The sequence below is a fragment of the Epinephelus moara genome, chromosome 4, assembly GCF_006386435.1.
Source record: "Epinephelus moara isolate mb chromosome 4, YSFRI_EMoa_1.0, whole genome shotgun sequence".
Classification (NCBI taxonomy): Eukaryota; Metazoa; Chordata; class Actinopteri; order Perciformes; family Serranidae; genus Epinephelus; species Epinephelus moara.
Genome location: NC_065509.1, coordinates 20301180 through 20324046, shown reverse-complemented (window position 1 = coordinate 20324046; position 22867 = coordinate 20301180). Strand labels below are relative to the sequence as shown.

Genomic DNA, 22867 nt, shown 5'->3' with positions numbered 1-22867 from the left:
TTGATGTAATAGGCCTATTGCTTCATTCGCATCTTCCCATGACCCTCTACCACTGTGCCAAATTTCACATGGATTGACCAAGTCAGTGAGGAGAAAAACGTGGAACACACACACACACACACACACACACACACACACACACACACACAGACAGAGTTTTCGTCATTTATAGTAAGATTCATGTCAGACACTTTTTCTTCTCTTTAGGTCTGCAGCATAATCCGAGGGGATATGTGAGTATGTTATAGGTTTGCGCGGGACTAAGGACTATGCATATTTACATATTGATAGCAAAAACAAAAATATTGAAAATTACTACAAACATAACAACTAACAAAGTACATTTATATATGGGAACACACTTAACACACTGCAGTTGCTTCAAACGCAAGTGGCACAGTTGGCATAGGTCACATTATTGGCATATTTGCAGCTGCACAGCGCGCACAGATAAGACTATTTGGAGCCGAGACTTCGCTTGCGAAATAAATAAACACCGTAAAGTTAAATGGGTTAAACCTGCATCGTAACATATCTTCCGTGAGGATAAAGGATTTATACTCACCAAACAAGACGCAGGACACAGTCACAAGCAACAGTATCATGTCCTGCAGAGAGAGGAGACGTTGTTTACTTTAAATTCGATCACAAAGTTTCTTAAAGAGCAGAAACTTGATCATGGAACACAAGATTTGAAAAGCTGATGGGCAATGTGTTGTCTACTTACTGCGAAGCAACGTTAAACTCCTCAAGATCTAGTTGTGTTTCGCCTCAGTGCAGAAAACTGGTCTGGGCGAGGCTTACCTTACTGTTTGCGTCATTACTGCGCCTTGTGTGCGCAAACTGCGCATGTCGAGCAAATTTGGCACAGACTTCCACTTTAATTTAAGGATAAACTGATTTGATTTTGGTAGTCAAAGGTCACTGTAACCTCACAAAACACATTTTACACACACAACAAAATAAAATGATCAAGTGATAACATTTTAAATCCAAAGATAAAAGGTCACCTTCACTTCACAAGTCCACACCTCAGAAAAAGGGAAGTCATTTGGTTAGATAGTGAATTGGTGACATACTCTTGGGTGCCCACCTTGAAACTGTGGTGATTGTATTGATCTTCTGTGCTACTGGGGGAAGATGTGTGCATGGCAAGCCATTTTAACATTTAATCGCTAGACTGGATATTCATTACTGATATCTGCAACATAATTTTGCCTAGTCAAAACTCTTATTCAAGATATCTGTAATTAGATTTTGACTAGTCAAAACTCTAATTACAGATATCTGTAATTCAGTTTTGACTAGTAAGATTCAAACTATTTTTGCCATTCATGTGTATGGTGTTTGTCATTATAGATATCTCCAATGTAGTTGCGGATATCTGCAATTCTTATTGCGGATATCTGCAACTGAATTGTGGATATCTGTAATTCCAGTTTGAGATATCTACAATTTAATTTTGATTAGTCATAATTCAAGTTCAAGATATCTTTAATTATCATCAATTGAAGATATCTACATGTTCCTTTCTAGATATCTTGAATTGAGTTTCAGATAGTTAAAATGACGTTGTAGATATCTGCATCTGAATTATGACTAGTCAAAATGACGTTGTAGATATCTGCATCTGAATTATGACTGGTCAAAATGACGGCGGTAATTCTAGTTTTACTACGATTACATTTTTATTTGATTTTCATATTTACAAAGCATAAAACAAAGTAAAATATCACATATAATTTCTCAGAATTTAATGATAAAAACTACACAGACACTTTGATATAAGAGACTGAAGGCACATGAGAAACAACCATATAAAAATACTATATAAGCTGGTAACAGTGGCTTAAATTACGTGGAGTGGAGTGGTTTGATCTCCATGAGTGTTGAGGTCAGTTTGAGTCCTTAATTTCTAAAATCTGCTACAAAGACTCACTTACAGACCTCACTGTAACATCATCTCTCCTACTTACGATACCCGTGGCAACAGGAGAAAGGCAAAGTTATGCATTCAATACAAAACCTGAATTTATGGCACACACATTTACATTTCATATTAAACAGAAATCCTGATCATGACCGTTAAGTCTACAAAAGCTCTGGCGCTCCAGTGAGTGAGCTTTGTTCTTCCTTACCAGAGAAAAAAATACCTATATTATTTGTAGGAATCAACCTAAATTAATCTATGTCTCTGTATTACTCCTACCCTCTGCTGCTGTGAGTTATCAAGAGTTACTGAACTTCTTTGACCATACCACATTAGTGTTTGTATTTATATTAAAAGAAAGAGGACATCCCACATGAAAATGAAAGATTCATGGTAAAAAAAAAGAAAAGAAAAAAAAAAGAGGTAATCAGTGAGGTTGACAGTGTCAAGTACTCGGGAATCATCTTAGACTCACATCTAAGATTTGATAAACAAGTGTGTAATACCTGCAAAAAGGTTCAAGCAAATGTAACGTATCTCCCACTCAGCACAGCCAAACTTCTCACACATTTCATACCGGATCACTACCTGGTCACAAGCCTCACAATCAACTATAAAATCTATCATATCACTGTATAAACAGACAATTAAAATCATGGATTAAAAAAAGAGGTAGCAACACGATGTTCAGCTTTGAAAGCTTCATGAGCTTTTTAAATGTCAACGTCAAAGACAACGTCAACACACAAGGCCTCAACAAACGTTATCTGTTGCACTGCATTATGCAGAGCCTCATTTGGACCATCTGTCTTTTCTGTTAAAGGAGCAAAACTATGAAACTGTCTACCACTGAACTGAAAATGCAGCACAGTTTTAATGTCTTTAATAGAGGTATTAAATCATGGCTAAGAAAGAAACAACCCCGTAGACACACCTGTATTTTGTGTGGATGTAGTTCTCTCTGCGTGTGGATGTATTTCGTGTGGGCGTATTTGTGGATGTATTTATGTGTATAGACTTGCTGATGTAATTTCGTGCATGAGCTTGTGAGTGTATTTTCTCCTCTTTGTACTATTTTAACCATTAAAAAGCATCCTGTGGACAGTGTTCACTACAAACACTAAACACAGCTCATCTGGTCCTTGTGCATAAATGTACAATTCTAATACTGCTGTGATTTCCATATCAACTAAACTAAACTAAAAACTAAACTAAACTGCGATAAGTCTGATCACATGCATGTCAGTATAGTGTGAATGGTATATTGTGTCTTGTCTACAGGATCCTTTTCCTGTGCACCTATCACCATGACTTCACAGGTTTGCAGGAACAAATTTCACACAATACAATCATGGACTCAAATGGCTGTGTTCCCACTAGTCACGAGGTAAAATGCTGAATCCACAACTGCAAACTGCGGCTTGAATTTTCTGTGTGCTGCTTACAGAAAGTTGAGTTTTTCTGAGTTGTAAACACAACTGGAGTCTAAACTGAGGGGGGGAGCAGAGGGCAGTCCTTTCAGTTCAAACTTTGGCTCAGGGTCCGACGAGAGACAATCAGCACCAAGTAAAGGAGCTGGATCGGCTTCCTGCCCTCCTAGAGGTGCAACCTGGAGAGAGAGGTGAAAGAAAAGTCAAATGTGCGTGTTAATAAAACAGTTTTGGTAAGTTTGATGCAAGAGTCTGCCAAAAATCAGTCCGAGAATGAGGACTCTCTTGCTGTTTATTATCATAATAACCAACATTTAATGCATTTACAGGGAATTCTGTATGTTTGTGTGTGTACCTCAGGCTGAGGGGAGCTCACATGGATATCCACTGGGCTGTATACCTGTCAGGAAAAATAAATGCATGCAAGTCAAAATAGGAGAACATACTGCAGGAATTTTACAGTGCTTTGGAAAAAGTAAACAGGTTGTATCATGTTAGCATGGATGCAATGCGTAGGCTACAACTTGAACCCTGTGTTCTTTAGCTCATGTGTGTACACTGGGTAGGGCTGTATTAATATTTGGAGCATTAGTGTATAATGGTAGGAACAACATTGCTGCCATCAGGTGTTTCGACCCGGAAGGGCAAAAGGTTTTTGACACTGTGGTGTGGATTGTGCAACGTGCTGAAAGTTGTGTGTTTGCTGTGGATAAAAGATAAAGAAATGAACATTCATTCAATGTTTGTTTGGTGGTATGAATACATAAAGTGACTGTTCTGCAACTGGAACCTGCAGTTTATTGTTTGAACTCAACACAACCAAGGAAGCTGGCATCAACTGTGGAAAGTGCATCAGCCAGGTCAGGCCGAGTGAAACATCCATGAAGCGACAAGTAATAGGCTTAGTTCTTTCACCTATATTTGCACATTTTGGCAAATTGGCACCATCACAAATATGCAGAATTAGCTATTACCAGTTTCTGTTTGAAATGTACCCATGTACAACCAGCTACCACTGGATTACTTTCATATAAGAAAACTTAAGCAAGCAAGGTCTGGAGTTAAAAGGAGTTTGTCTTTACGAGGATTTTCTCGTGGATTCATGGACGTTTATTCGCCATAGACGTAACAATGGATATAATAGCTGTGTCTCAATTCAGGGGCTGCAGCCTTTGAAGGCTAGATTTGGAGACCAATTGCGTCACATCGGTGTGACCAAGGCTGTCCCATCTCGAGGGCTCCTTCAAATGCGGCTGAGAAATGTGGCCGTCTTTCTTAGAATTTGGAGGATGCAACGGATGAATCATTTGTGGCCTAGCCTATCCCAAGACGCATTGCGCGCTGGTGATGATTATATATTAAGTTAACTAACAGTTGCTAACTTGCTAACGGTTAACTGTTACTAACATTACTATTACCTAGAAGCACGCAGCTTTAACAATCTTAATTCAGTAAGTTTGCCTGTAAACAGTCCTCCATCGGCCTGAAATATATCAAACGACAGTGTCTCCGGCGGTGAATCGTCTCCTCAAGTATTAAATAAAATATACATATAAGTAATAACAATCTCTGGGTCCATTATTAAGGGCTAACTAACTTACTAGCTTACTCCTTTTGTCAAGGGCAGCTGGGGTCTGGGCGAGAACAACTGCTGATGCAACCAGGAAATCCTTTTATTCTATTTTTAAAATAAAAGGCCCCACTGCCCAGTCTTCACTGGTTAGCTAATTTTAGCCTTAGCCACTCTGCACTGCGCACCACCCTCATCAGGTGGGAGCTAGCTAGCCGCTCGTGTAGAAATGACTGCTTTGGAAACATGGTGGCCACTCTACACCCTCCCCCAGGTCACCACGGTGAATAAGCAACTTTATTTTGAGCCTCAAAACTCCTTTAGCATTGTTTAGCCCCAATAGCCATGCTGACACTGCTAATGGTGTTAACGGAGCTAACTTTGTTATCACTGTTAGCTCTGTGGGGTCAGCCCTATGTTCCCACATTTCTAAGAATTTTTTTTCACTGAAAACCTATGTTCCCACATTTCTAAGAATTTTTTTTCACTGAAAATAAGGCCCTATGTTCCCACAGCCCTATGTTCCCACATTTCTAAGAATTTTTTTTCACTGAAAATTAGGCCCTATGTTCCCACAGCCCTATGTTCCCACATTTCTAAGAATTTTTCTTAAAATTAGGCCCCACAGTTCCCATATTTCTAAGATTTTTCTCAAAATTAAACCCTATGTTCCCACATTTCTAGGACATTTTCTAAATTATCCCACAAGGGTTAGGTTAGGGTAGGGGGGATAATAGGATGGGTGTAATTGGCTACCAAATTGGGAGAAAGGGGGATAAAATCTGATACAAATTTATGAAAAAGGAAATGTGGGAACATAGAGCTGTGGGAACATAGGGCTGTGGGAACATAGGGCTGTGGGAACATAGGCACGCTCCCAGCTCTGTTAGTGCTGCTTAGTGCTTACATAGTTAAAATGAAGCTGCTTACTCAAATGGAAGGCAGGCACGTTTCAACAGCAACGATGTTGAGTCAGGATAACGTTATTAGCAGTAATATCCATATGAGCAGTGCTGCTAGCTAGCACTCACCAGACCTGGTTGATGCCCAGTGTGCAGTAAACTAAACGGTAGCATCCTAAAGACCAACAAGCGTAACCTGTCAAAAATTATCTCAGTGGTTAACTGATGGATGATGAGTATCTCTCCTTTGTTTGAAAACTTTTGTATAACACCTACCGGTGGCTCAGGTGAGGTAGATGTAGGTTCTCTAGAGATGAGAGAATTCAATGGCTGATTAAAGTAATCTGAACCAGGTGGAAGTGTGTAAGTCGGGGCTCCAGGTTGATTCAAATCCTGCAATTGGAAGGAGGATATCGAAGTAAAAATAGCAACATGCTATAAATACTTGAATGCTGATTTGAAGAAGTACTGACATGGTAATACACAGCAGGTCCACGTGCAGGTGCAGGTACAGGTGCAGGTGCAGGTGCGGCTACAGTCTGAGGAGCAGACTCGTCCTTTATAGAGGAGCTCTGTTCACGACAGAACTTTCTCACACAGCAACAGATGACAATCACCGCAAATATAATCCCGAAAGTAATACCAACATACATAAAGGTAGGAGGTCGTTCTGTAAGAGCAGAAGGGGGTGGGGTGGGGTGGGGGGGTGATATGTTAATTAGAATCATGATCAGTCACAGTTGCTTCATACATTTCTCCAAAAATAAAGTGCTGTTGCTCACCATTGTATACCACCACATCCACCAACAGGGCCAGGTGACCTTCCAGGTCTCTGAATTCATAGAGACCAGTGTCTGTGCTTTCCACAGGATCAATCTTTATACCGTCACGCAGCACTTGAATCCTTTCAGCAAAATTCCAATTGAAGTCCCAGTCATTTTCTTCAACCAGACGGCCTGCTTGCATCAAGGTTTTTGAATGAATTGCACCTTCACGTTTAAAAGTCACAGTCCACATGGTGTCAATTGGAGGATTTTTGATGAGGAGCTGCTCATTCACATATGTATCATATCTTCTAAAGCGCTCTGTGTGTGATAAAGAGTATATTGTATCAGAACATGTCATCAGATATGCAGCAGTCTTAAAGCTCACATGCAACTTTAATTAACTACTGAACGTCACCTTGAACTATGAGCTTTATCCTCGACAGTACAGTCTTGTCTTTTCGTCTGAAGTTGTAGGAGCCCATGTGTTGCTGACTGACGCTCCTAATCTCCCAGACATTACCCTTCACCTGCCCTCTGTCTCCCTTACTGTTGTCACGGTCAGAGCGATTCCACAGGACCTTTGGCTGGCCCGTAAATGTAAGGAAATTACACTCCAGGGATTCAGCCTCTCCAGGAATGTCAAAGGAGAACATATCCCCGTAATACTTTGTTTCTGTTTCAGCACATTCTGAAAAAAAAACAGAGAAAAAAAAAGGTTGACTTTCTGCACGCTTTATAGGAAAATATATTTTCAAATAAGTTCTGTGATGGAATAGAGTACTTAAATATCCAGTGTAATGTAATATTCTCACCCAAAATTATCAGTCTGATGACATCTTGAAGTGTATCACTACCATCTGAGATGGAAAAATATCCATCATCACTTTCTGTCACATCTGTTAACTCAACTGAGGTACCGGAAACTTTGAGGCGTGGATCCTTTGCCTGATTTGGAGGACATCACACATACATTTATTCAGGACAGAGAATAGATTCTGTTCATTTAAAACCTGGTTTGCTCTGACTTTGTCATATTACAGATCCTGCAATGCATGGATGCCACAGTGATAGTTTAAATGCAAAAAGCTGCTCACCTCCCCATTATCCATCACTAGTTTCTCGGGTCTCCCAATTGGAGTATGGTACAACTGACCATAGAAAATAGGTGGTGTATAAGAAGATGGTATTCTAAAATTTCTTCCATAGCACACCTCTTTATTCTTAAAACCAGCAGACAAACCTTCAATGAGAAAGATACAAGTTAAGAAGAGACAGATGTGAGGGAATATTAAGAAGTTTAATGCTGGAAAGCTAGTCTTTTCATAAAACTGGGTTGTCTATACAGCAGAAGGATACACTTTTAAAACTGGTGCTATATGACCAGAGAAAACAGGAAAAAGGCTGTGGCATTCGCTCTTGCTTTAGAGGTAGAAAACCTAAAACTACCAGCATGCGCTGCGCCACATCAGACAAATAGACGCTCCAGCTGGCAGGTGACTTAACACGTACTTGTCTATTTTTCTCAGTCCCCCAGGAAGTGTGCTGGGCTTTCAAGCTAATTTTTGTAGCAGTCAAACAGTGGAATTACAACTTCTGAGTCGATCATGTGATGCCACTGGGCCCGACGAAACTTTTTCCCATAAACTCACCTTGTGGAAGAGATGTCTGTAAATGAGCAGATACATTTTCTGAGTGTCACAACCTCTGCTAAAATGAGTTGTTTTAATATCAGAATTCAGCCCGATAACATTTGGAAAGTCTAGAAGAGTCGCACGATTAATCAGCGCAAAACTAGAAGTAGCCAGCTTGGTCAGCAGATGTCTCCAGTGAGCTTACTCTAGGGCCAAATGATGTGGACGCAGTACCGATCATCTGTGTAAATTAACTTTTTTTTGCTTCATGCACCACTGAGCAGCTTTATTAGGAATGAACTCTGCCTCCACCACTGTATCCCATTCACTTTAAACATCCATGAGAGATAAGCAGGGAGATCTGGGCGCTGGTGTGATGGAGGAAGGTTTAGCAAAGTCCATTCACAGATACAACCCACATTATTATGAAACAAAATTGGTTGAAAATTGGCAAAGTAACTCTCTAAAGCGGTGTTTGGTAACATTCATTAAGGTTAATTTTTTGCTATATTTGCTGATATTGTTACTAAATCCTGGCAGAAGTGCATTAGACAAATGCAAATCAGAAAAGCATGCTCCTATGCCTCCTATTGTTCCTAATGGCATTTACAAAAACTCACTGTGGCTAAACAAAAACAACCGATCAAAACCAAGGATTCTCTCGAACGCAGTTGTCAATCACTGCTCGTTAACTGCGGTCAAACAGTTTAACTAGTCATCCATCCATCTGCAGCCGCTCATCAGCAGCCAGGTCACGAGGCAAGCAGGCCGAGCAAAGCATTCCAGACGTCCCTCTCCCCAGCAACGACTTCCAGCTCCTCCTGGGGGACCCAGAGGCGTTCCCAGGCCAGACGAGATATGTAATCCCTTCAGCATGTTCTGGGTCTGTCCCGTGGCCTCCCACCAGTTGGACATGTCCGGAACACCTCCAAAAGAACGAGCCCAGGAGCCATCCTACCTCAACTGACCCCTTTCAACACAAAGGAGCACAGCTCAGTTTAACTAGTCACCGCTTGTTAAATATGAATCAAGATTGTGTTACTGCATTGCCTTTTTCGTGCCTCAGATGTTTTCACAAAAATATTTTAGTGTACTGTTTAGCTGTAAAATGAGAAAGTTTGTGACCCGGCCACTATGTCTTCTACCGAGGCACCATAGAGAGTATCCTGACATGCTCCATTACTTCCTGGTACTGAAACTGCAGAAGAGAGACAGAAACTGGACAGCATTGTCAGAACAGCAGAGAAGATCATTGTCATCTCTGTTGAACAGCTACAGCCAGAGGTGCACCTGCAGAGCAGACAGTATAGGCAAGGACTCCTATCATCCCTCCCACAGTTCCTTCTATCTCCTGCCGTCAGGGGGACAGTTCAGTAGCATCCGCTGCAGGACTACTAATCTGAGAAACAGTTTTTATCCTTCAGCGATCAGACTGTTGAATTATTCACCTGTACCATACATGAACTCACTTAGTCTTTTGACTGCATTCTTTGTCCCTGCACTTTATTAGGCTTTTTAGTAGCTTCTATTTTAAATTTATTCATTTATCTAGGCTATTTATTGGTTTCATACTTTTACTGCACTGAGAACTTTTAAATTTGCAAGTTTTAGACTTGAAATAGCATCTCGTTTTTATGTTTCATCATAAAAATGGCAATAAAAAGGAAGTCCTACAAATCTAACTGAGTTGCACCAACTACTATAAAAATGGAGGGAGGGGGCGGTGCTGGCTGTTTAGTGTTTTGTTTTTTGTTCTTTTTTCTGCTGGATTTGATCTCAATGATAGTAACGCAATAACATTATTCACAGGACATAGTGGGAACATAATGTTCTGTTCAGTTGCTGAATCTGAATGAACTGCACTCAATGGAGCACAGGCCTGGAGCTGTCGGACCCTGGCCGGAGCTGGCCCCTGCTACGCTGTGATTGGCCAGTCTGTGACCGAGGGGCGGGACTTAACGCAGGTCAGTTGACCCAGTTCACATTATTGGCATATTTGTAGCTGTACAAAGCCCACAGTGAGATGACGTGGACTTCACACATGAAATAAAAATAACTGTATTGTTAAATAGTAAACGGGTTAAACCTGCATAGTAGTATTCCTTCTGGGGGCCTGTGTGATTTATACTCACCAAACAAGACGCAGAAAACAGTCACACATAACAACAGCATGCCCTACAGAGAGAGAAGACGTTTTTCTTTTTTCTTTTTACCTACAGTACCATATTAACTTCTAATATGTTCACATCGTTTTTCTTAAACACAGAGAGCAGAAATGGAGCACAAGATGGGTAAAGCTGGCAGGGAACATGTTGTCTACTTACTGTGAAGGAACGTTAAATTTCTTCCTATGCTCGAGTTGTGTTTTTTTCTCTGTGCAGACAACTGAACTAGGCGAGGCTTCCCTCACACTCTGTTTGCGTCATAGCTGCGCCATATGTGCGCAAAATGCGCATACCAGGCAGTGGTTCCCAACAAAGGTCACAGTGTGATTAAATACATTAGGCCTAGTTGATTTTTAATACTTTCAATTTTCTTGTGAAATCCAGCTTCTTCAGCCTCTGCAGGCCGCTTAAAATCCTTAAAATTAAACAGTTCGAAAAGGCAAAATCACTCTTGGGATGGGTTGCTCATAATCATACCCAAAGTAATTTTTAAAGGGTTTTTTCCATCATTAAAATTATAATAATACTCAAGTAAAGTACAAGTACCTCAGATTTGTAGGCCTACTTCAGAATAGTAGCCTGCATTTTGAGCACCCGTCCTCATGTTTCTGTAAATTCCTTACAGATTCCTTTTACCATTTTTACATCTCAGGTTGATTATTATTGAACTGTGCAATAATCCTTTAGTATCCTAATTTATTCTTACCAATACCAGTTTTGAATGCACCATAAAACTTCAATTAATAGGCCGGGCTATTATTTGCTTAAATCACTGAAATCAACAGGCCTATATTTGGGACAGGCGTCTATATGGGACAGGCCTTTAAGTCCTTTCACACAAAACTGTTGCTCTGTAAACATGGGGAAATACAGTCAAATTGTTTATTTAAAGCAGTATGAATAAGACTTGTGTAGACATCAGGCTTCAGATAACATATCAATAATTAATCATTCATTTGATCTAGCTACGAGAGACAGGGCATCAGAGAGAGAGGGTGTTACGACACTCTTTTACAGCACTTGAGGATTAGGGCACCCGGCATACCAACACAACACCACTTCATCCCGTTGAAACAACACTCACAACTTGGATTCATTTTAATGAAAAACCCTTTTTTGATTTTTTTGATCTGAGGCCCCTTACAGACTAAAGAAATAGGAATAACTTACAGGGTAACTGAGAAATGGACACATAATTTGACTGCTTGGGAGTCACCAGCTTTCTCTCTCTTGTTTACCAGGCTGGGAAATTTGAATGAATTATTCTTTGGTGCTCATGGTTTCCATAAAATGAGGTGAATGATTAAATTATGGAGAATCTAACTGAGCTAACAAAATGTAGCATCTCCCGTTTTTATATGTCTTAAGAACTTTTATAAAAATGAACTGCTTGGCAACCAGACCAGGCCTATAATTGAGACAGGCCTTTATTTGTCAAAATGTGAGGCAACACCCGGCTAGTAAAGGGAGCTGGGTGTTTAACTGGGACCAGGCTTTTAATTGAAGTTTTACGGTATATATAACACACATATTGCACACATTTCTTATTCTATTTTGTATTCTTATTCGTATTAATGTAGGCCATATGTTATGTTGTAAATTGTTGCATAATACACATTATATATTTCTAAAACTTTACATACTGGCTTCATAAATTGTAATGCAATATTATGCACATTTTAAAAATATTTTTTACACACATATACTTAGCAATTGATCATATATAGCCTATTTTAAATGTGTTTTCCATATTAGTGTTAAACATTGTAGCATTATACACTTATAAAAATGCCTTTTTTTTAAATACTTTTTATAATTCTCTGTGCTTCACATAGAGATGCTCCCTCAGAGATCAATATAATATCAATATATTTCTGATTCTGATTCAGTTTAATCCTGGCACACAGCCTGTCAGGAGGATCCCACGTTGTAACTGTGCACTCCATTGCGCTGATAACGTATTTGTATCCACGAACTGGCACAAATAAACGCAAACATGTGACGCACCTTGCGTAGGAGCTGCTGAGAATCCAGCCTACCGTCGCCATAAATAAGAGAAGGGGACTAATGCCCATGCGCGCTCTGCAGAGGACGTTGTTATCCTTTTATCCCCATTCGCGCAAACATTCCCAAATACCCAACGGTGGATTTCTTCTTCACGCATCCTGCAGGTGAGCTGACACTAGATGCGTCACACACTATGTGATCATGTTACATCATCAACACTTGGCGGCCCGGCGGTCCGCAGCATCGCTCTAAATGTTGCTCATCGGCTGGGAAACACTGTTGGACATCTGAGTGGACATGACTTCAGACAGCAGGCAGGGCGCCACGGATCACTGTGACAGCACTGATGCCTTTTGGATGTGCGTAGTGTGTGTGTCGCTCTGCAGGAACATCTCCACACTTCTCTTGGGCTCCCCCTTGCGCAGCGTGTGGATTGATTGTCGCAGGTCCCGGGGCTTGTCTTAGCAGGGGATGAATGACAGTATGTGCTGTGTTTGTAGAGGAAACAATCTGGTGTGTCTTTACAGGTGAAGATGTCCTCCTGTGTCCTGCTCTCTGCCCTATTTGCCCTTCCTCTTGCTTTGGGTAAGTTCTTTAATATCATTTTGGTACCACGTTTAATAAGACACCCTTTGTTTTTTTTATATATGTATCTAATGACTTAAATAACTTAAATATTTACTAATAGGCCTACTTTATATATCAGTTATAATACTCTTCTAAAAAGAAAACAATTGGGTTGCCAGGTTGTGAAAATCCCTTTGACTGGTGTTTATGTTTTTCTATAATGTTAATGTTGATAGACCACCAGCTGCATTGGTTTCTCTATTTTTGTTAAAACATGGTTTTAACGTACATATGTAAATAAGTGTCACAGATATCTTGCTTCATAAGAAGCCGCCAGTTATTAAAAAGGCTTCTTAGCATAATCTCTCAAATCCACAGTTGTAAATGTTTATTTGCTATTAATAAATGGATTATGTTCCAGATAATCTGCAGCTCTTATCCAGGAGGCCAGAGGTCAAACAGTCCATTAAGAGTCTGTATTTCCCTAAAACAAAGTCAGTGGGCATAATTGGCTCTCTGGCATTAATTTTAATTTTTTTAAATTTTATATACTTTATTAATCCCCGAGGGGAAATTCAACTCAAATTAGGGGATTCATTTCCTGGCTTTGTTTTTGGGAATCACATTGCTGCTTTTTTTGTTTTGTTTGATTTAAAGAGCTAATAGAACAAATAAACTGTCACAGCATCCTGGAGGAGGATTATGACCACAATTTGGAAAACCAAAATTGTTCTTTTTAATGACTTAGAACTGATCTACAAAGCACAACTACAAGCAGTGTTAAAAATAAAACACTTTTCTTAACATTATTATAAAGTGCCTTACAGAGAATAGAAAAAAGGTGAACAATGCAATCATCAAACACATGAGATTAAAAAGTTATTACAGGGGAGAATATAAAATACCAAGGATGGAAAGGTAAAACTACAAGAAATATCCATCCATCTATCCATCTATTTTCATCCGGGGCTGGGTCACGAGGGGCAAAGTATTCCAGACATCCCCCTATCCAGCGATGCCAGATAAGATATGATATAGCCAGCGTGTTCTGGGTCTACCCGGGGCTTCCTACCAAGATAGAAGTATCACATATGCTTAAAAGCTTTCAAATAAAAGAATGTTTTATTAATATATTATATATTATAATATCTGCTTATATACTTTTTGCCGGGCAGCCTATCTTGTCATTAAAAAAATGGCTGGTACATTTTGTAGCTACAAACAGAATGACTGTCTGATTTTTAGGATGTTTTGGGGACATCCGGCATTCAATATCAATGAGGCAGCCAAGCAGATTAGCTGTGCTGTTAGTGTTATTGGAACTAGGTGGAACATAAGAATATCATGGTTCTTTATAGCCTGACCATACACGTACTTAAAATAAAAGCGGTCCGAAAATGGACACTTGGGGAACGCCACACACAGACCAACATAAACACCTTCACAGATGCAATTGTAAGCATTATTACAAAGTGATACCATAATTACTGCAGTGATATTGGAGTGTATGTGAGGTCTGAGCACTGTGCTGGAGAAGATTAATAATAATAGGATTAATTCTGCTCTCCCCACAGGTTGGGTCGTGCTGGGTGAGTTAAAAGCTACATTTCATTATATAGCCTTAAACCTATAAAACATGTTCTCTGAAGATGTTTCTGACTCTATTTTCCTTCTACAGGTGAAAGAGAAGAAGTCCAGATGGTGTGTGCCGGGAGACAATTTCGTCTGCCAGTGTACTCGACATCCAGAACAGTGACTTTCACGCCACACCCTGATGGGCCGAGGCGTGTCCTGCTGGACAAAACCACTGTGAGTTGAAGGGTGTCTGTGCTTTTGTTTTTGTTTGCTTGGTGTGTGTACAGATTTACAAAACCTATTTGCTGTACAACTGCAGGTAAAGGACCCACGTTTCGAGTGGACCAGAGATAAGATGCTAGTCTTGAAAGAAGTGGGTCATGGTGATCAGGGACTCTATGCCATCAAACTGTCCTCTGGATTCACCTACGAGACCGTTCGTTTGACTGTTTCAGGTACAATAGTTTCCTCTTTTTTGAAATCAATTCCCATTTTCTTTTTTTTAAATGCATCACCTGCCTCTTTGATTGTCTTGAAATTGTAAAAATACTACATGAAGTGTACTTATTTCAAATGTCATGTACGTAAAAGTACAAAAGTATTATCAGCACGTAAAGGTATACTATGCAGGATTGCCGGTTACTGTTTCTTAACACACCCGCCAGCAAAAGTGAAGGTTATAAGTAATGACTGAGAGGGATTACTTTGTATGAGTCTATAATTTTTTCCCCCAGGAAAGCATAGTTTATCTTTAAACCATCAAAAGTAAAAAATTACTCATACTGGCCTCTGTAGTAACTGTTATGTTATTATATTTTGCATTTTTAGATTTTTGATACATTTGATTACTAATACATAAGTGCCGCAGCAGAATTTTACTATTGTAGCTGTTCGAGGTGGAGCTGGTTGTAACTACTTTATATACAATTCTGCAGTTTAGTCTAGTGTCTCTCAAACTAGTAGTTGTAAGGTCCGATCCTCAGGGTTACAGGGGTCGAGAGATGATTAGAGATGAAAGTTCTGCTACACAAATAGGAATTTATGACAGGACATTTCTTTTACCTTTACTTTTTTGTGAAATATTGGATCATTTGATCTCTTTAGACCTTGACTAATTCTTTAAATACAACCATATAAGAGGTGTAGAGGGGAAATGTATCTTTGTAGACCTGCTGATCACTCTGACATCTGAAATTGAAAAAAGTGCACTAAATAGATACTGCTTTTTAGAGTACAGGGTCACAAGTCAAAAATGTGGGAACCTCTGATTTAATGCAATGTGTATTTTAAGCATATCATATGCTTTTTTTTTTTTTTTTTTTGGCAAAATCTTAATCTCAAGTGTCAACATAGTGGAGTAAAAGGACGATGTATCCCTCTGTGCAGTATAAAGTAGTATATGATTGAAGCACAATTTTACTTAAGCGAGTACTTTGCCGATTTTCAACCAGCTTTGTGTCATAACAATTTGGGTAGTATGTGTAAATGAACTGTGATAAACTTCCCTCCATTTTACCAGACTCCAGATCTGCCAGCGCTCCAATGGCAGATTTTCGCTGGCTCTAGGGCTGTCACTCGAACTATAGGTTGTACCTCTGTATTTTCGTTCACCCAGCGCCACCACGGACACGGGAGTTTAGAAGCAAATTGAAAGAGATCTCTCTTTCTCTCAAACTCAGCCCAAACTTCAGTCAAACTGTAAACTAACATCATCCCTCTTTCTCTCTCATTCCTCACTCCTTTGTCCTTTTTCAGAATGCATTAAGTCCTACCACAGAAACTATGGGGAGAAATTTGAGCACAGCATCCCTGAAAATGGCTCTCTACTGGAGTTTTCACCTCGGGGTGCTCCACCTGAGGCCATGCCAGTTGTGCTGTGGAACCGAACGAACCCAGAGACCAGCGATGCAGGCCGGGGGCGGCTGCAGCGGGGCGGGAAGGTCTGGGTGGCTGAGAGAGTGACACAAGCAGACCAAGGCAACTACACTGTGAGAGACGACAAGGGGAGAGTCCTCTCCCGCAGCACCCTCACTGTCCGCGGTGAGCAGAGACAGAAGATTAGAGGATGAGTTTATGAAGCTGACTGATGAATTTCTTTTACTTTAGAATTCTGTCAACTGTAACATTTATATTTTTATCTTTCCCTTTTCACCTGACACCCTCTCATACCTTTACATCACCTTCATTCTGCACCCCTCTCTTTGTGGTCATGACCCTGCATGTGGATGCAGGACACTCTTTCAATGTCACCCGCTTCACCAAGGAGTCTCTAAACCTGCCCCTCTTTCTTCCTGTCCCTCATGCTCACCTCATTTTTACCCCCACCCGATATCCTGACGAATCCTCCCTGGGCCCTTTTGACCCCAAGCCCCCCCGTGGCCCTGTCCAGCTGATCCGTGAGGGCCATATAACGGACCACGACATGCGCTACAGGGGCCTCATCTCTCTGGGCAGGAACGGCACCATCAATGAGGTTGTCATTGTGAGGCTGACCTCAAGGCATGATGGTGTGTATGAAATCAGAGATGGGGATGGCAACTTGGTGTCCTCCACGGTCTTGCAGGTGATTGGTGAGTGATAACGTGTTTAAATATTTATTTTGCATCTGAATTCTTTGCTTCTTCACATTTATTCCAATCTCTGTCTCATCTCTGTGTCTCTACTCTCTCCAGAAAAGGGAGGCAGATGGCGAGCACTTCTCAAGTCCATCACTGTCCCTTCTGGCATGTTCGTGTCACTGGCTGGTTTCATCCTGTTCATGAAGCGATACCCGAACTGCAGCATGTCGCAGATCATTGCTGGCCTCAGAGCAAACCGCACGCCACAGGCCGATCCTCCGAGAGTCAACATTCAGGTGAGGAAATCAGGAGAGTCTGGTTAGTGCCCCTGCTGGCTGAGACAGCTGTGCAGGCAGGTGAATGAATATATGGCCCTGTTTACACCTGGTATTAAAGGGAGTTAACATGCATCCTGGATGGCAAGTGGACGAATCTAAGTGCAAGTGTGAATGCACGAAATTGTCCTGGGCCACATTGAAGGACCGCCTCTCAGCTGACGTCTTTACTTATCTGACACCTCGCTGGTAAAGAAAGCTTTCTATTGGTGCAGTTACACAGACGCAGAGCTGAAGAATGCATGTTCAGTGAGGTAAAATTACTGTTTTTGTGAATGGAGTCTGGCTTTGAATAGAACATGGAAAAGTTTCACTTTAAGTTCAGTTTTAAATATTAAGGTTTTAACAAAAATGCATGTGTTTGGGAAGTACTGAGCATACAACTGGATAATTGAGACTTGGATTATACAGCAGGAGTTATGTCAGAGTTTGTAAAGGGATGTTTTTTCTGTAGTTTTGCTGTTGTTAAACGCAGACCCCTATGACTAAAAGTCAAGAATTTTCTCTATAGGAGTCATCCATGGTCGAACATGTGTGTAGGTTGCTGATTTGCCCTGTAGGGGTCACTGTATTGTCATGGGTGTCTGCCAATATAGGTAGGGACCATTCATTGAGAGACAGGTGTTGCTAGACGGGGGGGAGCACACAGTTTTTTGACCGCAATGCCGGGCCACATCAAGTGAGGTGTATGCTGCTCCATGTATTAGTGAAAATTTGTACATTTGAATGGTTAATGGAAACGGATTCATGAATGATGTAAGTTTCATTCAAGACTGCTACGGTGATGAATAAATTATGCATCAAAAAAGAAGAAGAAGAGGACTCTTTGGTTTCATCTGATGAGCAGCAGTCGGTTAGGTCAGGCGAGCATGTTCATTAGTAGGTAGCCTGTCTATGCAGCCCCTCAGAGGCTTTAAGTTTAGGCTTAGCAGCTACAGTATATTCTCATTTTTGGATTTTCCATTTACTGTGGAGGCATGCAAGAAAGTTTTCTACACAAATTCAACACAACACTGGGTGAGTAATTGATATACAGATGGTCATTTTGAGGGTTGAAGTATTCCTTTATCTTGTCACCCATTTGTAGGTTATGATTGTAAAGTTTAGATATCACACCCAGCGCAGAACCCTTACAAACTAAGGATGTTACTAGTTGCATTATAACAACATATCAAATCAATTGTGAGCTCTTCTCCGGGGCTGTGTCATCACACTAAGTGGCTGTGCTGAGTTTTATGTGTCTGTGTGTGTTTGTCTGTGCAGGACTACAGCCAGTCGAGCCCTCAGCCCTCAGGCTTCTACAGTCACTCTCAGCAGCCGGGAACACCAAGAAAATGGACTCCAAGAGCCAGTCCCACTCATACTGTAAGGCTGATTCACTGGAGGTCCAGTGTGTCGGGTTTAGGGGGATATGTTGGCAGAAATGGAATGTCATGTAATAATTAATAATGTTTTCTTTAGTGTTTAATCACTTGAAAATAAGGATCATGTTTTCGTTACCTTATAATAAGCCATTTATATCTACACATGGAGCCGATCCTCTTGTATGGAGGTCACCATGTTGCACCACCACTTTTCTACAGCAGCCCAGAATAGACCAAACACTGGCTCTCGATAGGGCCATTTGTGTTTTCGCATAAGCCACTGTAGTTAGCAGCCCATCCATGATGAGAGCGTCAAAAAACATTTTTTTTTTTTTTTACCTGCTTTATTCAGTGTTTTAGCTGGTTTAAATCACCTGGTCTATTTGTTTTGGAGAGGAAGAGACCTCTGCGAATAACTGGGAACAAGACTCCTGGCAAAAACCTTCTCAATGTCTAGATCTTAAGTTATCAGAGAAGAAAGGTGAGCACACATTATCAGATGCTGGGCTAGCGGCCTGCCTACGACAAGCCCAACAGTGTTGGAGGAACACTGATTTGTAACGTGAAACTGCTTTATTCAGTGTTTTTTCCTGCTTAAATCACTGCATCCATTTGTCCTGGAGAGGAAGACACCTCTGCGGATAATTCTGGTCCTGGTACAAACCCCCTGAACAATGAGTGCTGAAGGAATTTTAACCAGGAAAAGTTTCAGCTGGTTGCAATCTGTAATCCTCACCACTAGATGCCGCCAAATCCCCCTAAATCATACACACTGTCCCTTTAACACATATATGGCAACAAATTAAATCCCATTTTGGTCTTAAGCTAATAGCTCTTGCCCAACTCATTGAAAAAAACCCACATTCATCCCATCCATTTTAGATAAAACCGTGTGCACATGGAGTGAATTGGGAATCCATAGTGTCAAAGATCTATATTGTGAGGATTCATTCACCACCTTTGCATAAATACAAAGAAAATATAAAATCTCTCAAATAATGACTTTTTCAGAAACTTAGAAATCAGGATTTGAAACTGAAGGAGGAGGAGGAGGATGACACCTCTGCGGATAATTCGTCTCACAGTAAAACCCTCTTGAGAAATGAGCACTAAAGGAATTCTAACCGGGTGAAGCTTCAGCTTGTTTACATCTGCAATCCTCACCACAAGACACCACTAAATCCCCCTGAATATTACACAGTGTTGCTTTAAATGAGTTATCAGGTTTTGTCTCTTTGCTTGAAATTGTTAAATAGCATTGTGACTGTGCATGAACCACATGTGACTGTGTGCTGCTGTTTGTATTTCCAGAGTTACAGTCCAGTTATGGTGGGAACTCCGAGAGCTGAGAACCAGGAAGCACACAGACTGGCAGCTAGGAGCTCACCTTGTCATAATTCAAATACTGAGGTAATACTACTCTTAAGCTGTGAGTATTTGTATGTCACAGACTGAATTTTTTTTCTTCAAATTTGGCACAAACAACCACTTAGACATAAAGATAAACTAATTAGATTTTAGTGGTCAAAGGTCACTGCAATCTCACAAAGCATGTTTTGGCCTTAACTCAGGGATTCATATGTTAGCTATGTCAAATTTCACTGTGACATAATAATGTTCTGCAAAAATACTCGTATGTGCTGCCGGGTTGAAGGTGTGTGTGAAACATCCACATTTTGCCAAAAAAATACACTTAATACCTTTAATTAAAGTCCTTCAAAGTCTTCACTGCTTATATTTTGAGTCTGGACAGACATAGATATAAACTGCAACCTAAATTGTTGGTGGTGGAGTACAACTGTGAGGCGGTAATTCTAGTTTAAACATGTGTTTTCATTCCTTCCTTGCAGAACACATCTCACAACAATGAGGAAGAGAGAAGGATTTCCTTTTCGATGCCAGGGGCTTCAGACTGCCTCCACTCCTCTGAGGACTGTGTCCAATTCCAGATCAAGAAAGATGGAAATGACAAAAGGTGGAGCAAATCACAAGGATTCTTTTCCACACTGCCGCTAGACACGGACACCTCTGAATCCTGCAGTGTTTACACTTCAGAGAAACTGAACTTCTTATAAAGCAAAGCACTGGAGCAGAAGGAAGAAGAGAAAACGTAGGACGGAGAAACTACAGTATTGGATTCTCAGGTGGAGAGTGCTGTTTTGATAAAGAAAGACCTCACCTGTGCCTTTTGCATCCTAGCTTAGTTTCAGTGGTTTGGTATCAGTATTGCATGTCATTTTCCCATGTAATTTTCTGAAGCATGAGTTGAGCCCCACAGTCTCATGTTACATTTTTCTTGACACTATTGATGGTGCTCCTGAAATCTCCTGCTGTTACCTACCTCCAGACCCTCAGGACCAGTATGATCCGCACTGTATTTGCTGAGTGTTGGTGCGAGTATGTTTGTGATGTGATCTCTAGGGCTACGTAGAAATTAGAGTTGAGATACAAACATTTGCAAAAGGGAATTCTTAAGTACTGTACAGTCATAGAGAGTTAGTCGACCTGTTTTTTTCCATCCATCATGTTAACCATTCCTAACTGCAATAACTATTAATTATGTTAGATGTCTGCTCTGCAATTCAGTGATTTTTGCAACGAGATAGTGTATTTACTCTCCAGGTTATTGTAGTAATACCTATGTGAGATATAACACGTTCCACCAAATATTGCAATAGCCTATTAACATGTAAACTTTGTGTTTATGATAATATCTTACCACCAAATCTTTCTAGTGACAAAAGAGGTTGGACTGCTGCTTGTGATATTTTTGGACTATCAAAATGGCATCTCTTAAACAATAAAATATATCTTTAACACACATTTTAGAGGATTTTTCTACAATGCACTTTCTGGGTGGGTGTAACTAACAATTATTTTCATGACTGATTGATCTGTACGTTTTTTAAATGAATTATAAACTGTCAAGAAGTGGCTTTAACCATTGCTTCCCAAAGATCGAGGTGGCACGGTTAAATTGCAAACCCTAAGATATTATATTAATTTTAACTTAAGAAAGATCATTATAATAACAACTAAGAAGCTGTAAACATAGAATATTATCTATTTTTACGGCTCTGCACTGGCAATAGTCGTGGCTGGAGGCATTGCGATTTTGGGTTGACGTCCATCCCATTCTTGCAAACGCAATATCTTAAGAAAACCTCGAGGGAATTTCTTAAATTTTCAGTCATTTTTGCACAAACCCTCACTTGGACTCAACAATGAACTGATCCAATTTAGTTGGTCAAGGTCACAGTGACCTTGCGTCTGTCTCATTATCGTGAACACAATCTCTCATGAACGCATTCAGGGATTTTTCTCAAATTTGGCACAAACATCCCTTTGGATTCAACAATGAAATGATAAGAATTGGGTGGTCAAAGATCCAAGGTCACTGTGACCTTGCAAAACATGTTTTTGGTGAAAACTTAAAAAAAATCACGCAAATTATGACAAAATTTCATGCAAATGTCTACTTGGATATAATGATGAAGTGATGACATTTGAGATACAAAGGGTAAAAGGTCAATTTCACTGTGACTTCACTGCAAAAACTCTTTTCTGGTCATCATTTAACGTCATATCTCAGGGACAGAAGGAGAGACATTTGGTCGCATACTGAACTTAATATGGGGCGGCAGTAGCTCAGTCCACAGGGACTTGGGTTGGGAACCGGAGGGTCGTCTGTTCGAGTCCCCATCCAGACCAAATATGGAGCACTGGGCACTGCCGAGGTGCCCTTGAGCAAGGCACCAAACCCCCCAACTGCTTGGGGTGCCTGACTAAGGCAGCCCCCTCACTCTGACATCTCTCCACTTAGTGCATGTATAGCTCCTGTTTGGTATAGGTCCTGTTTGTGCATGTGTGTCTCTTTCGACAAAAGAGTGAAAAAATTGAATATCCCCTCAGGGGGATTAATAAAAATAAAAAAAGGATATATATATGTGTGTTTTCACAGACATGGATGTCAACTGTAAATGAAACTTGACACATAACCACGAGGCAGTAATTCTAGTTCCTTGATAAATGACTTAAATGATTATCCAACTGTCTAAATTGATGT

The 22867-nt window shown here is 40.4% G+C and overlaps 3 protein-coding genes across 7 annotated transcripts in view; 1 reads left to right on the top strand and 2 right to left on the bottom strand.

The window, feature by feature from the left end:
- Nucleotides 1–834, bottom strand: part of LOC126388558 (uncharacterized) — a 6494-nt gene extending 5660 nt beyond the window's left edge. The window contains exons 1-2 of the mRNA XM_050041755.1: nucleotides 728–834; nucleotides 566–608 (exon numbers count right to left, since the gene is read on the bottom strand). Of these exons, the coding sequence (XP_049897712.1) occupies nucleotides 566–605 (40 nt within the window). The 5' untranslated portion in view covers nucleotides 606–608; nucleotides 728–834. The remainder of the gene's footprint in view (nucleotides 1–565; nucleotides 609–727) is intronic.
- Nucleotides 835–1646: 812 nt separating this feature from the next.
- On the bottom strand, nucleotides 1647–10649 carry LOC126388557 (uncharacterized). 4 transcript variants are annotated; one of them, XM_050041752.1, is made up of 11 exons: nucleotides 10555–10626; nucleotides 10363–10405; nucleotides 8851–9200; nucleotides 7694–7839; nucleotides 7412–7544; nucleotides 7015–7287; nucleotides 6615–6917; nucleotides 6306–6502; nucleotides 6109–6225; nucleotides 3716–3760; nucleotides 1648–3539 (listed from the first exon to the last, which is right to left on the bottom strand). In XM_050041752.1, exons 4-11 carry the CDS (start codon nucleotides 7706–7708, stop codon nucleotides 3372–3374), a joined length of 1251 nt encoding a protein of 416 aa, XP_049897709.1. In that variant the 5' UTR covers nucleotides 7709–7839; nucleotides 8851–9200; nucleotides 10363–10405; nucleotides 10555–10626; the 3' UTR covers nucleotides 1648–3371. The 4 variants fall into 4 exon arrangements, with proteins under 4 accessions (XP_049897708.1, XP_049897709.1, XP_049897707.1 ...); XM_050041750.1 differs by lacking the exon at nucleotides 8851–9200 and having other exon boundaries at nucleotides 10555–10649; XM_050041754.1 differs by lacking the exon at nucleotides 10363–10405 and having other exon boundaries at nucleotides 10555–10616.
- Nucleotides 10650–12245: 1596 nt separating this feature from the next.
- On the top strand, nucleotides 12246–21613 carry LOC126388924 (uncharacterized). Of its 2 annotated transcripts, XM_050042315.1 has the most exons (11): nucleotides 12247–12566; nucleotides 12930–12987; nucleotides 14544–14558; nucleotides 14648–14778; nucleotides 14864–14999; nucleotides 16300–16584; nucleotides 16776–17114; nucleotides 17217–17398; nucleotides 18701–18802; nucleotides 20113–20211; nucleotides 20652–21613. In XM_050042315.1, the coding sequence occupies exons 2-11, from the start codon at nucleotides 12936–12938 to the stop codon at nucleotides 20874–20876; spliced, it is 1566 nt and encodes a 521-aa protein (XP_049898272.1). In that variant the 5' UTR covers nucleotides 12247–12566; nucleotides 12930–12935; the 3' UTR covers nucleotides 20877–21613. The 2 variants fall into 2 exon arrangements, with proteins under 2 accessions (XP_049898273.1, XP_049898272.1); XM_050042316.1 differs by having other exon boundaries at nucleotides 12246–12987.
- The last annotated feature ends 1254 nt before the right edge of the window (nucleotides 21614–22867 follow it).